This window comes from Bombus terrestris, chromosome 14, assembly GCF_910591885.1.
Source record: "Bombus terrestris chromosome 14, iyBomTerr1.2, whole genome shotgun sequence".
Classification (NCBI taxonomy): domain Eukaryota; kingdom Metazoa; phylum Arthropoda; class Insecta; order Hymenoptera; family Apidae; genus Bombus; species Bombus terrestris.
In genome coordinates this window covers 7295573-7310713 of record NC_063282.1, presented here as the reverse complement: position 1 = coordinate 7310713, position 15141 = coordinate 7295573, and the positions used below count along the sequence as shown (strand labels likewise).

The following is a 15141-nucleotide window of genomic DNA, read 5'->3' as shown; positions in this document are numbered from 1 at the left end:
TCTGTAAAAAATCACTGATTTTCAGATCTTCAAGGAAATTATTTCTAGTCGTCATAATTTCATATATTTTCTAGTAGGCACTATATTAAGGAGAGCAATATAAGACAGTTTTTTTTAGAAGCAGATTGACTTTATTTTGAAAAAAATAAAAGAAATTGAGAACGTTAATAAGCAATTTGATTTCATTAATTTAACAAATTGTAGATTATAAAGTCAACATAGTTTCAGCGGCATTTCTTAATAAAGAAAACATTTGCAGTACAATTTAAATGTAAAATTCATATTCTCTATAAATTACTGGTTTGTATTCACGATATCATCAATCTTTAATATGCTGCGGACAGTTTCCGAAGCTAGTGTAATGGCGCTTATAGAAACTAAAAGTGGTTGAATCACATTTTCTTCCAAGATATTAGTAATTGAACCTTTTCGCACATTAATACCAGTGGTATGTTCACCCTTAGCGTGTCGGTTTCGAAGTTCTGTTACAGTTGCAATAGGATTCAATCCGGCATTTTCCGCAAGGGTCGATGGAATTGTCTATAATATTCACAAACATATATTTGGAAAATATGTTAAAAATTTGCACGTATATTTAGTAGCAAATACAAATTATAAAAATGATATAACTCACCTCGAATGCATTTGCAAAAGCTTTAATACAATAAGCATCAACGCCCGATAAAGTTTGGGCATATGCTCCTAATTTTAGTGCAAGTTCTATCTCAGGTGCTCCTCCTCCAGCAATTAGAGCTTTTTGTTTCACTAAACAGCGTACTACACATAATGCGTCGTGCAATGAACGTTCTGCTTCTTCTAAGACCAATTTATTACTACCTCGTACAAGAACTGTCACTGTTGGTCCAGGATTTTGTATTTTAGTGATCTGTAACAAAAAGAAATAAATAAATATTTATGAAAAAAGACATTAGTATTTTTTAAAATAGTCATGTTTTAATCCACTAACCTTAACAAACTTAGAGCTTCCAGTCTGTACTTCTTCACATAATTCTGCGTTAACAAGATTATCAGCGACAAAGTGGTCTAATGACGCAATTGGTCTACAACCTAACGTTTTACATACGAATGAAATATCCTCACGTTCAATGTCTTTAATTACCATAACTTTGATTTTATCTAAAAAGTGTATAGCTAAATCACTGACAGCGTCGCGAAGAATGGATTTCTGTACTAAGAGCACGTTGCAACCAGCTTTTTTAATTTGCTTCACAATATTTAATATGTAAGTTCTTTCCTCCTTCAAAACACGATCCATTGTAGCGTAATCAGATACGATTACATTATGATCCATCTGACACAATAAAAGAATTTTACTTATACTTATGTATAAAGCTTCTTAAATTCATGTACACATTTCTTTATTTCAAATTACTTACGTCCGTTTTAGGTGGAGAAATGCAGAATTGAATTAAACCTATTTTTGCTTTTTCAATACGTTTCGGTCCATTAACATTACAAGATTTTTGTGTAAATATTAATCCTTCTACAAGTTCGGTGTCTTCAACTGTACCTCCTAACTTCTTGATTACTTTTATGTTCTATAAATGTAATAGTTATTAAGATATAAACTTAATACATTTACTATAGTAATTTAACTTGTATATTGATTTTCTTACATTAAGATCTACAGCAATTTCTTTCCCTTCTTCGGTAACTTTTAATACTGCATCTACAGCAAGTGGTGCTAAAAGGCTTGATTGTTGAAAGACAACCTTAAAAGAAAAGAATTGCATAATTTCAGTTTCATAATAGTATTTGAATTACAGTTTATAATTAATATATACATCGTAAGATATACCTTTGAGTTTAAGGAGGTTGCTGCAGCTCTAATCAGTGATTGTTTGTCTTTTAAATCGACAGGAATAGACATATTTGTCAATATTTCTACAGCTTTAACTGCAGCTTTTTGGAAAGCATCGCTGATTAAAGTAGGATGTATTCCCTTTTGCAATAAACGCTCTGCAGCTTCTAACAGAGAACCAGCCATAACAACAACACTTGTAGTACCATCCCCAGCTTCAATATCTTGTGCCTTTGATAATTCAACTAACTGAAAGCATCAAAACAAATGAAAAACCCATAAAAATTATTTAAAAAATTCTTAATGCTTCAGATATTAATAAAATAATTACCATTTTTGCTGCAGGATGTACAACGTTCATTTCTTTTAAGATTGTTGCACCATCATTTGTAATTGTAACTTCTCCATTCCCAGCTTGAATCTTAACATACAAAATGAAATATTTCAACTATGTATAAACAAATTAAGTCAATAAACTTAATTCTATGAGTTTTACCATTTTATCCATTCCTCTAGGGCCAAGACTGGTACGAATTGCATCACTGACAGCTGAAATATTGATATTAATATGAAACTCCCATTCACAAAAATGGGCGAAACAAAGGACATTTTATATTAATAAAATGTAAAATTGCACCTACATCCATAGCCTACAATTTTACTTAGGTATATTTAAAGTGTTTTTAAATAATTAAAACTACATTCTGTAAGACTATATAGTAATAAATTTTAACTTTTTCTTCAAATTAACGATGACAAAATAATTCGGTTACGGTGTATTGAACATGACTATATAAGGTAAAATTTTTGTTGGCCTAAGAAATAATTAATAAGAACTGAAATACTTCAAGAATATATCAATAGCATTATTTATTCACCTTTCGCAGCATTGATATTGCTGCTACGAATATCTGTTGGTTTACTTTTATCTTTATAGGCCTGTCCATGGGCGCTTCGTCCATCGCCGCTTGCCGTTATTGCCGTCATTCTCGACAAGTTGGTCACGTTTTTTAGGTCGGGTTGATTACGAAGTTTGTACGCGAGTTTGTAAGGAACTTCGTTCCTCTGAGTATTGAAGATGGTTTCTCGCGACACTTTTCTTTACAATATTTTAAACTCTTATAGGGAATAGTTAATTCTCTCAATGAATTAAAATACGGTACGCACAAGAAACGATTGGAAACCTTAGATTATAAATTCGTAAGAATGGATGCCGGGTAGCACTATTCATTGGTAACAAGGACCATGGATCTATAATGGCAAAGACATATCAAAAACGTTGTTCAGCACCACGTAGTGGCTCATCGAAGAAACTTTTACAAATTCATATTTTAAGATCTTATACAATATTCTACAAATTGATATAGATAAAGTCATTTTATTCTAATTTAAGTTATGACCTTGTATGGTTAATTAAAGTATATAACATAACCTAAAATTTATAAAAATGTATAAGTGCAATCTCAAATGGTATATCGTTTGATTATAGTACGAGCTTCCACCCTAGTTTATAAATTGATTCGAGGTCGATGGTAAATTGCAATACATATACATACAAGTTATTGTCGCCATTGCAAGCTACAGTTTATTATTTACATGAACGTGTTACGATTAAGATGCGAATAGTTAATAATCGTAAAAATACACGGTTTTTAAGGAAGTTTAATCGAAACTCTGCTACAAGCTCTAAGTGATTGATAGTGTCGTTGAAATGACGTAAGGTTAAAAATGCGTAAAGACAAACCCACTAAATTGTCACCTGCCCGTTGTCATTTCTGATAATCGGTATGGGATGTGCCAACTCACCTACTGTTAGATAGATACGAATATTCATATGGCAATATGCATGCCTTGAGAAACTGTTTATAACTTACGATGATATAGATTTTTATGATAACGTTGTAAAAAAGAGAATTTGATACGCGATGGCGAGTTCAGCTATCGGAACTAATTCGGAAAATACTTCAAAATTTTTGGAATCGTTACAAACTGACTTGAAAGTTCTCGCCTCTGAGACGAAGAAAAAATATCCACAAATCAAGGAAGTATGTTATTATTATTGACTTTAATATTTAGTAATATATTACACGTTATTATGTAATATTAAATAAAGAGTTAGGTTAGTTTTTAAATTTAAAGTGCTTTATTTTTTCTCATGAAGATTAGTACAAAATTATTGGAAACAATGTTTGAATATTGCATTTTATTACAGTCATGCGAAGAAGGAATTGCAAAAATAAGGACAGCTTCGAATACTTCGGGTGCTCCAATTTATTATATCGTTAATCAAATCTTATATCCTTTGGTTCAAGGTTGTGAGAGTAAAGATGTAAAAATTATAAAGGTATGTAAGAACCAGATATATTCTTTAGTATTTTATTTTTTAAATATATAATATTTTATATTTAAACAATATAATAATTTTCTGTCATATTACTTATTTTAGTTTTGTTTAACTATGATGCAAAAATTAATTACACAACAAGCTATTGATCAAAAAGGTGCCCGTTATATCACGGATACGTTATGGATGTTAATGGAATCTGGAACAGAAGAAGTTAAAGTTTTACAAACTGTAACTCTTTTACTAACTAGCAACACTGTGGTTCATGGAGAAACACTTGCAAGAGTAATAATTTATATTACTTATAGAATAAAAAATTTATGTCATTAACATCTTGAGTAATTTAAAAAAAATAATATGTCATTTTCAGAATTTAGTTCTCTGTTTTCGCTTACATTTTACAAAAGATTCTACAACAATTAACACAGCAGGAGCTACAGTAAGACAGTTAGTGTCATTAGTATTTGAGCGTGTAGTTGCAGAAGATGAACAAAGTCCTGATCAAGAAGATTCAGATGAAATAAATTTGGAGGAATTAAAAATTCCTACTAATCAGGCACCTAAAAGTTTAGGACCATGTGCTGCTGATGCATATTTAATGTTTCAAGTAAGTTTATTTATATTAATTATTACATTGTTTAATAAAATTTAATTACTGAATAACATTTTTTTTAGGACTTAGTACAATTAGTAAATGCAGATCAACCTTACTGGTTAATTGGGATTACAGAAATGACACGTACCTTTGGATTAGAATTGCTAGAATCTGTTCTAACAAATTTTTCATCAGTATTTTTTAAGGTATTTAATCATAGGTGATGAGTTCACATATAAATTATGATTGTTTAATTTTTCGTTTTTTTCAGCATCCAGAATTTAGCTTTCTACTAAAGGAAAGAGTGTGTGCCCTTGTAATTAAATTATTTTCCCCTAATATCAAATATCGCAATTCGGTACCAGCATCACTACAACAAGCTACACCTTTAGATAAACCTTATTTTCCTATTAGCATGCGGCTCCTTCGAGTTGTTTCTATTTTGATACAAAAATATCATTCTCTTTTGGTATATATTCTATAAACTTCAAAAACTTTTAAACTTAATAAAAATATTATAATACAGCTTTGAATTTTTCAGGTGACAGAATGTGAAATATTTTTATCCCTAATTGTTAAATTTTTGGATCCTGATAAACCAACATGGCAAAGAGCCTTAGCTTTAGAAGTTTTACATAAAATGACAGTACAATCTGATCTTCTTACAAATTTTTGTGAATGTTATGACTTAAAACCTCATGCAACCAACATATTTCAAGATATTGTCAATAGTTTAGGTGCCTATGTACATAGTCTTTTTGTTAATCCTCAAATGATGAACCAAACCAATATAAGTAAGTTTTAAAAAATTTACTATAATAGCAATAAAATATTAATAATGTTAATATCTTTTTAATGTTAGCGACAAGTACAACGATTCCACAAAGTACGGCTTCTCCGTTATTTACGGGAATGCCTATAGGTCCTGGTGTTTCACCTCAACCTGGTTTTTATTCACGCGGCATTTGGTTGCCGGTAGTTGCGACATTTACAAGTGGTCAAGCTAAATCAACCTAGTAAATACTAGAACGTTTTTTGTTGTTTATAGCATAATTCTTTTGTAAAAAATTAATACAAGTGATTTAATTAACTTTTAGTCTGGACATGCTTGATAAAGTCGAACCACCACAGATTCCTATCGGCTATGGAATAAGTGTAGCGTATGCATGCTTATTGGACATTATACGATCCATAGCTCTTGCAATCAATGGTACTAATGAAGTTGTAACTGGAAATCAATTGTACAAACCTAATGAATTTGAACAAAAACTTCATACTCAGCTCATTAATTCTAGTTGGTGTGGCTTGTTAGCAGCATTAAGTCCTCTTATAGATGCAAGGTAAGAAAGATTAAGCTATTGATTATTTTACCCATATAGTATTAAAATTTATTTTTTGTGTATAAAAATCTTTTTTTTTCTCTGGAATTCCTAGCACCGATGAATCTGCGACAGAAAATGTGTTAAAAGCGATTCAAACTTTTGCATCGCTGTGTGGACAACTAGAGTTGCAGACTCCGCGTGATGCTTTTATTACTGCAATATGTAAAGCATCATTGCCTCCTCATTACGCATTGACTGTGTTATACAATGCTCCTCAAGGTATACCAAGTGCAAGGCAACAAGAATCCACTCAGTATAATGTGACTATTGGTGAACCAGATTATAGACAACAGGTTGTAGCTGTTGGTACTCCTCTACCCACTGCATCTCTACCAGTTGGTGTGTAATAATGATTTGAAATTGCTGAATGAAACTGCTTATAGCTGAATAAAATGAAAAACTATTTGCGCCAATGTAGGTGCACATCAAGGTCCAGTTATGTTAACGGCAAAAAATTTACAATGTATGCGTGCATTATTATCACTTGCACATTGCCATGGAAGCATACTTGGTGGTGCATGGCATTTGGTACTTACGACATTACAACATCTCGTCTGGATACTTGGTTTGAAGCCTTCTACAGGAGGATCCTTGAAAGCGGGAAGAACCGCTGCCGATCCAAATGCAGTACTTACAAATGCAGTTATGGCAGATTTGCCTGTACTTAGCGCCATGCTTAGCAGGCTATTCGAAAGTAGTCAACATCTTGATGATGTAGCTTTACATCACTTGATAGACGCACTTTGCAAGTTGAGCCACGAAGCTATGGAATTAGCTTACTCTAATAGAGTGAGTGTGAATTTGATTTTCAATTGAATGCATCAGAGCTTTTAAGTCTTAAATATAAAGTGCAGTCACATTGCAATGTTTCTGTTAGGAACCCTCCCTGTTTGCTGTGGCTAAACTTTTAGAAACTGGTTTGGTAAACTTACCACGGGTAGAAGTTTTATGGAGACCATTAACAAATCACTTGCTGGAAGTTTGTCAACATCCGCATATTCGTATGAGAGAATGGGGAGTCGAAGCTATTACATATCTTGTAAAAATGGCACTTCAGCACAAATATCCACAACCTTTGCGCGATAATCAAGTATGTTAAACTTTTTAATAAAAAGAAAATAAATTGAATATTGAAAATGTAATTTATTTTTCTTTCATTACAGAAATTGCAGACTTTACTTTTAGGACCATTATCAGAATTATCATCAGTTCGCCATGGAGATGTAAGACAACGACAGCTAGAGTGCGTTTTACAAGTGTTACATGGAGCAGGAGAAACACTATATCATGGCTGGCCTTTGGTACTTGGTATTATTGGAGCAGTATCTGATCATCATGGGTAAATATCCTTATATAGTAATAAAAGCCCAATCTAATAAAAAATATCATTTATTTTAATTGTGTATTAATGTATTTTACAGAGAAGCTTTAGTTCGTATAGCATTTCAGTGTTTACAATTGGTAGTAACTGATTTCCTACCAGTAATGCCTTGGCGATGTCTTCCACTTTGTGTTGACACAGCCGCAAAATTCGGTTCTCAGACGCAAGAATTAAATATTTCATTAACTGCTGTCGGATTAATGGTAAGAATGAACGACCAAAAATGCTTTATATGTTCGTTTTATTCTTGATCTTAGTATTGTTATATGTTTTTCTTTTCTTTTCTTTTCTTAACTCCTTGCCATACCATTTAACTCGGAAGAATCCGGGTCCAAACGTTGCGCCCGAATGGTCAGGAAAAGAGCCGAAGCGATGGAGACAGAGTGTCGGAACTTGATACATGAAATCGTGCGACTGAGTACGTAGATAGTCGCGCCCATATTTAGAAAAAAGACACCATTCGATACATTCATACTTGGCTCGAGATTAAGCTACGAGTGAGACTCGTGATATTCACGTTTGACATGAAATTAGACCACAAGCCTGACTCGTGATATTCAGGTTTGGCTCAAAATTCTCATCATGACTCAGACTCGTAAAAGTATGGCAAGGTGTTAATTTGAGAAGGACCTGGTACATAACATGTTACGCGAATTCGGAACTTTTGGTTGAAACTTTCGATTGCAGATTATGGAATTCCTTACAAGTACATCAGAGCAGGAACTCATAATTAAAAGATGAACGTGCAATAAGTTGTAGAAGAAATTAGGAGCATTTAAAATTGTTAAAATTGAAATGCAAATGTCTTGAATGAAAAAAATTAAAATTAAGACAATCAAGCAAATCAAGTTTATTTTAGATGTATTATTACAATGCTTTTTTATATCACATAAAAAATAGATTGATAGGTCAATTCAGTAGATTTTGTAGGTCTTATAAAATATAGTCAGTTTAATGTATTTATATTTATATATTGTCTTTCCAGTGGAATATAAGCGATTATTTTTATCAAAACCAAGAGAAGCTTTGTGTATCTCTGAAAGGAGATTCATCGTCGGTGTTTCCGGACTTTCCTGGTACAACAAATATGCCACCTTTTGACAAACTTTGGATGTGTTTATATGCAAGATTAGGTAATATATTTTGTTACGAAACTTTATATAGGAGATAGAACATTTCTGAAATATTATTATTGCATTTATATTTGTAAGGTGACTTATGTGTGGATCCTCGCCCCGCCGTGCGCAAATCAGCTAGTCAAACTCTGTTTTCTACGATATCTGCACATGGTAGTTTGTTACATCAGCCGACATGGCAAGCTGTACTTTGGCAGGTTCTTTTTCCATTGCTAGATAAAGTAAGAAGTTTATCTAACTCCGCCAGTAGTGAGAAGGTAGATACTAGTGGAAACATACTTATTCATCACAGTAGAAATACAGCACAGAAGCAGTGGGCGGAAACGCAGGTAATGTATATTTATTTAATACTTATATTAATATATTACTAATATATGTATTAATAAAATTAACCTGTTTAATCTGTCTATAGGTATTGACTTTGAGTGGCGTTGGAAGAGTATTTAATACCAAGCGGCAATTGTTACAAATGTTGGGCGATTTTCCTAGAGCTTGGTCTCTTTTATTAGAATTTATAGAAAATTCTGCACTTAGTAAAAATAACGAGGTGTGTATGTATACAATATATGTAATAAAAAAAAATTACTTTTTTAAATTTTGTATTTATAATTGTTAGGTATCATTGGCAGCTTTAAAATCATTTCAAGAGATTTTATATCTCCAAAAAGGAAGTGACAATAACGAAGTGATTCAGTCAAACGATTCCGAAGCGTTATGGATCGTTGCATGGCGTGTGTGGTTGAATATCGGAATGGAAAGTACAACACCCCCTCAAGAAGGGGAAACGGAACCTTATGTACCATCACAAGCATTTTTAACAGCATTGGTTCATATATTTCCAGCTGTTTTCCAACACATCAGAAACAAGTATATTTATACTTAATAATTTTTTCATGTAATTAAGTTTCTATTTTAAAAACGAAAGTGTATATCCTTTTTTTTATTTCTCAGATTCACTGGCCCAGATTTGCAAAAACTTTGCATTGTGTTAAAAAATGCAGTTGCAGTTCCAGTACATGGTGAATCAACGCCATATATTTTGCCTACAATGCCAGATGTAGTTCTCACTCATTTACAAGATGGTGTACTTCATTCAATGGAGCTTTTACAAAAAGTATGTAATTTATTTCATTATTAAAATCATTCTTTCTCTATTCAACATTAATTTAATTTTTCTTTTAATAGGAAGCATTAAATGGACCCGATAATTTGCGAACAATGATTGTTTTAATATTTCTTCAGCTTTTGAGTTTTTCAAAGCTGGCTTGTGAAGCTCCCACCTATGGTAAAATCCCAACGAAACACATCTCTCAAATTAGAGGCGTATCTGTGCGTATTTTTTAATTTTTGTATTTAACCATGACATTATTTTTAATGAAATATTATTTAGTTTTTTTATTTATTTAGGCTGATTGGGTGACTATGAATTATGTTCCTTTTGGAGAGAAAGCTTTATCAATGGTTGTAACATTATATCAAAAGACAGCACCTGAAATGGCAGTTATAGATGGACAAGTTTTAAAACATATTATAGAAGCGTTGCATGTGCCTTTGTCAATGAAGTATGCTTGCCCGTCACCAACAACTTGGAAATTGGCTGTTACTAGTTTGCTTGCTGTTTTACATACTGGCTTACCTTTAGCCAGGAAATATCCAGAGCAATTTCAAAATATGTGGCCGGAACTAGCGAATACATTAGATGATTTCCTATTTCCGAAAAGGTGGTTCGATATAGCATTGGAATAAATTTGTATTTTGTTGTTTTGTAACCGTTGATTGTTAAAATTAACATTTTGGTGTTCTACTATAGTATACTAAATATAGAACGAGGTGTCGAAGAAATTCAAGCAGATGAAGCTGTAGATTGTCAAGTGATGGAACTTTTACGAGATGAGGTTTTACCACATTCTCAATACATACCTCATCAGTTTATTTTGCGAGTAGTTATGTTATTAAACAAAGGCTCCATACACTCAGCGACTACAACAAATATTGGTAAATCTCTTTTATGTTCATTGAAGGAAAAATTTTAAATATAAAATTATTTTTCATTGCTGTAAAATTACTTTTTATTGTTGCAGAAAATAGCGGCGAAACTAAGTTAAGAGAGGAATTCGCAAAAACGTGTTTTGAAACATTACTTCAGTTTTCTCTATTGGATGGACTAAATAATGAATCAGATCATGACACAACCAAAAGTCCTGAAAACGATGAAGGAGGTGTAGCTGGACGGTTAGCAGTCACTGCGCTCCTTCATAGGTTTCAAGAAGTTTTACGACGATATATTGAAAATGAGAGGCGAAGTGGAAAATGTCCATTACCTAGGTAATAGTTTTGTTCAAACAACATTTTTTTAGTTCTTCTTTCATTTGATTTCATTTGATTATATTAGTAAAATACATTGTACAATTCCATTGGAGATAAATGTAATATATACATATATTAATTTTTAAGTACTTATTATATAAACCTTTTCTAGGTACAGATTATCAGAAATTTCTTTTGTTTTGAAAGCTGTTGCAACACTTGTGGTTTCTCTGAAAAAAGCACCACCTAACAAAGGTAATCTTTATTAATTTATATATTTGATTTTAATTTTTATAACAACATACGTAACTTTCTATTATTTATTTATAAAAAACGTTATGCAAAGAAAGACAATGGAATACAAATTTTATTTTTTAGTTGAAAGATCAGTTTGGGAACAGCTGATTGGACTATATCCTTGTCTAGTAGAATGTACAATAGCTACAGCGTCAGGTCAAGTATCAAGATCTTTGCGGGAAGCTTTACTACAATATCATGATCTATTGAGACCACCGCTTCATAGTTCCGCAACATCTAATGGTGTTTGACCATTGCATTCTTTGCTCCTAACTCGAGATAATAATGTTTGCTACGCAAACAAGTAGTAAACTTTCTATAACTGGTTACGTGTGCAATAAATTTTGTCATAAAATTTTTACTTCCGCGTACACATTACAAGGTAAAGAATCTAAGGTGAAGTATCTTTGAAAATCTTTAATTTATGTATCTGCCGAAAAGTTTATCATACAAATCTTAGAAGTTCTTCATTACCATATAACAAAGGTAAAAGCATTCGTGTTTATCTTTATCTATCATCTTTATCTTTATGATATAAATATTTTAATTGTGTAAATTGCAATAGGTTTTTATAGAATAATGTATTCAATTAACATGTTAACACTTAAAGTGTTAGCAATAATCACTTAAATATTTATTTGACTTTTTAATAACTCATTCTTTCAAATATTTTGATTTCTACAAATATGATTATAAAATTCTTTCCTTTTTTATACAGTTTATTATTGTAAGATTTTAAAGTAACAGAGAACTGCTATATATAGCGTAATATTTATAAATAGCTGCATATAATTTTTGGTTTAACTAGTAATATTGTCTATAATGAGCAAAAACAAAAGTAATATAACATGGTGTCTTATATTTGAGTGAAATAACACATAAAAACATGTAGACTTAGGAAGTCGAAGCAAGTATACAAAAGTTATATTAAATATGTATTTGTTTAAGCGCAAATTGGTTGACTACAAATTATACACATATGCCATGCTGCTGTACATAGTTCATGTACGACTTGGCTTTTCTAATACATAATGTAAATATTGAATTAATTGCGATTAGAGCATATAGTACGATTTTATAAATAATATAAAATTACTATTCGCTATTCTTACAATGATACAATATTGATAAACTATCATATAATGATGTAAATAGCCATACAAAAATTCAATAAAAGTCTGAAATATTTATTGCTATTTTTGTATAGAAATTGTGCCTTCATATATTTTTAGGCTTCGTACTTTTTAATATTTTTTGTAATATAGCACAACAGTTTTTTATATTAAGTTTTTGAACACATTTTTTAATATAATCAAAACCAGTAAAGTCTATCTTTGAAAATATATTTTTTTATTATTTAATTAACATATACATAAATTATTTCTATTCTTTATATAATTATTCATCATATTATTTCATTATATCCAAAACATTTAATTTTGTATAATACAAATGTATATTCATGGTGTATGTATATAGAACAGAATATAGGAAAGGATTATCTACATATAACAACATCTTGACGTTCTAAATTTGTTTTATGGCACATACTAAGCTTTGATATGAATTTTATCAACGTATAAATTATAAATATTTGGACAATTAATTAATTTTGGCTAAACAGTAAGTACTTGGTTCGATTTCTCCATACAAAAAACCTTCCTCTACTTCAAAATGCTCATTCACCGAAGTTCTTTCATAGAGACGAGCAGTCTTGGCTTCCTTTGATGTCTCTGAAGCTCGGAGTTCAGAGCGCTCGATGCGAACTTCGTCTCGCCTGACTGCGAACGCATGAGCTTCTGGGCCAATCGTGATTCCCATGACACTTAAGATTTTTAATATGGGTATAAAACCTTCATTAAAAATACATACTGCGAGGAAAGTGGAAATTTGAATTGTCTGCGTTCCTGCGTGGATGTCTCCATGCTTCGGAGCAAAAGTCCATATTAACGAATTTAACGATTCGTTATTATTTTGGGTTTCAGAACCCAAACATCGTTCCAATAAAGTATCAGTTGATAAGCTTTCATAAATTGGTTTTATTACTTTTAAAACATCGTCATTTAGAGGAGGATTTTCATGGTCAAATTCGTCAATAGTGCCGTCGGCCACAGCTTTTTGCCACTTGCACCAACTAGATGAACCAGGTGGACAATTCATGTGTTGAGGATTCTTGTTGGTTGAGATTTTATGATAGTAGGTCGCCCACACATCTCTCTTCATGTCTTCAACTGAATCTGGATTTCGACGAATTGCCACGCCATAGTATAAAGATAATTCATCGATAACCTTATCAGTGAGTTTACCAGCGCCTTTGCCGCCAATACTTTTATTATCCTTTTTTGCTTTACGCAACCATGCACCCATACGCTTTTGAACATGCCTAACACACTCCTTTTTTTCTACTATCGGGTCATCATTGTAGGGGTTAATATCAAGAATGCCTTTGAAAGTTTTTGAGTCACCATCTCCAATGTATCGAACATATTTAGCATTATGCTTGGCTTCCGACCTTTCAAACATTTCAACAACCGCGTCAACCTCCATTTTTCCGGCGCTTCCTTTATGATTTATGGTACAAGATTCCTCATGCTCTTCATACCAATCTTCATAAGCCTTGATGTCATAATTTTTTTTATGTTTCCATAGATTACACCCTTGGCAAAAACTAGATTTTACTATGGTATCGACAACTTTTTTACTGTATTTACCAACGAGCGTAGTAACACCAAAGAGAGAATTGAATCCTCTTTTTTTCCAGGTTCCATCGCCGGAAACAATCAAATGATTGGGATTAGCTGTAGGATCAGACTCTAATATTAATTCCTTTTCTTCTTTTACGGCTTTTGAAATAATTTGATCGTAAACTGCTGAAGCGGCCACGTATAAATTGTTAAGACAGCTATAATATGTGCCAGTGGTCAAGCCTTGGCAAATGTCCATCATACTACAAAATATGTTGATACCTTCTCTTCCAATTCCTAACAATCTCATAGCTACTACAAGTCTACGATTCACTTCAAATGCTTTATTGATAGAAGACGATGATTGAATATACCGTACTTCCTCACACCCGCATTGTATAGCAATTTTAAACCCTAACCCACGAGCAGCTGTACGAGAAAATTTAATATCTTTCTTACATGTAGAACACAGAATTAACGATGAAAGTGTGGTAAAAACAGAGAAAAATTCTAAAATACAATAGCCGTAATTGTTATTAATTAAAACTTCTTCATCTTGCGAACTTTTCAATTTTGCTACAGATGCACTAGTAAAACTGGTTTCTTCTTCTACGGTAAATTGATTACCGGAAAATCTTCTCTTCTTCGGTCTGCATGCTCGTTTAGAACTGAATTTTGAATGTTTTTTATCCATTTTACTTTAAAATCTCAATATATAAAACAATTTTTACTTTAAATATTTATAAAACGTCAGAGTTAGCACGTTCACGTTGCTTGAAGATTGGCTCAAAACTAACTTGAAATAAATACTAAGACGAAAAGATTCCGACAAAATAGGTTTCTATCGCCTTGAATTAAAAATACATTAAAAAGGGATAAAATACAATAAAGATTTTATGAGAGTATTCATATGTAGGTACTCGGCAGCGTCTACTATCTATTGTTCATTTATTCCCATCGGACTGGAGCAGATACCGCGTCGCAAAAATGGCTGTAACTCATAAAATAATTGAAATTTTGAAAAATCCCTTTAACAGCATATTTTTGAATATCTAAACTTTGGAAATATGAAAAAAATTCCGATTTTTTCAAATTTGTAGACTAGAATACCCCCTTAATGAACAAGCGCCTTAAAAAGAAGTGTCTTTAAAACATAGATGTCGCATTTGTAACCGGAAAACTTGTAGAATTAA

At 31.9% G+C, this 15141-nt stretch overlaps 3 protein-coding genes across 4 annotated transcripts; 1 reads left to right on the top strand and 2 right to left on the bottom strand.

The window, feature by feature from the left end:
• Window positions 1–108: 108 nt before the first annotated feature.
• LOC100642585 (T-complex protein 1 subunit delta) lies at window positions 109–3012 on the bottom strand. The gene is made up of 9 exons (XM_003400858.4): window positions 2701–3012; window positions 2319–2371; window positions 2154–2243; window positions 1820–2071; window positions 1638–1733; window positions 1398–1559; window positions 968–1312; window positions 635–886; window positions 109–540 (listed from the first exon to the last, which is right to left on the bottom strand). The coding sequence occupies exons 1-9, from the start codon at window positions 2807–2809 to the stop codon at window positions 295–297; spliced, it is 1605 nt and encodes a 534-aa protein (XP_003400906.2). The 5' UTR covers window positions 2810–3012; the 3' UTR covers window positions 109–294.
• A 234-nt stretch (window positions 3013–3246) lies between these two features.
• On the top strand, window positions 3247–12452 carry LOC100648458 (protein MON2 homolog). 2 transcript variants are annotated; one of them, XM_012316428.3, is made up of 25 exons: window positions 3247–3867; window positions 4035–4166; window positions 4269–4451; window positions 4537–4773; window positions 4842–4967; window positions 5033–5230; window positions 5303–5555; window positions 5624–5777; window positions 5859–6101; window positions 6196–6482; window positions 6562–6932; window positions 7021–7233; window positions 7307–7482; window positions 7565–7727; window positions 8510–8657; window positions 8736–8989; window positions 9073–9207; window positions 9277–9527; window positions 9612–9774; window positions 9846–9989; window positions 10068–10381; window positions 10471–10655; window positions 10742–10985; window positions 11146–11222; window positions 11346–12452. In XM_012316428.3, exons 1-25 carry the CDS (start codon window positions 3748–3750, stop codon window positions 11513–11515), a joined length of 4941 nt encoding a protein of 1646 aa, XP_012171818.1. In that variant the 5' UTR covers window positions 3247–3747; the 3' UTR covers window positions 11516–12452. The 2 variants fall into 2 exon arrangements, with proteins under 2 accessions (XP_012171818.1, XP_012171816.1); XM_012316426.3 differs by having other exon boundaries at window positions 11140–11222.
• A 348-nt stretch (window positions 12453–12800) lies between these two features.
• Window positions 12801–15128, bottom strand: LOC105666814. The gene has a single exon (XM_048411836.1). The coding sequence runs from the start codon at window positions 14640–14642 to the stop codon at window positions 12867–12869; it is 1776 nt and encodes a 591-aa protein (XP_048267793.1). The 5' UTR covers window positions 14643–15128; the 3' UTR covers window positions 12801–12866.
• Between the last annotated feature and the right edge of the window lie 13 nt (window positions 15129–15141).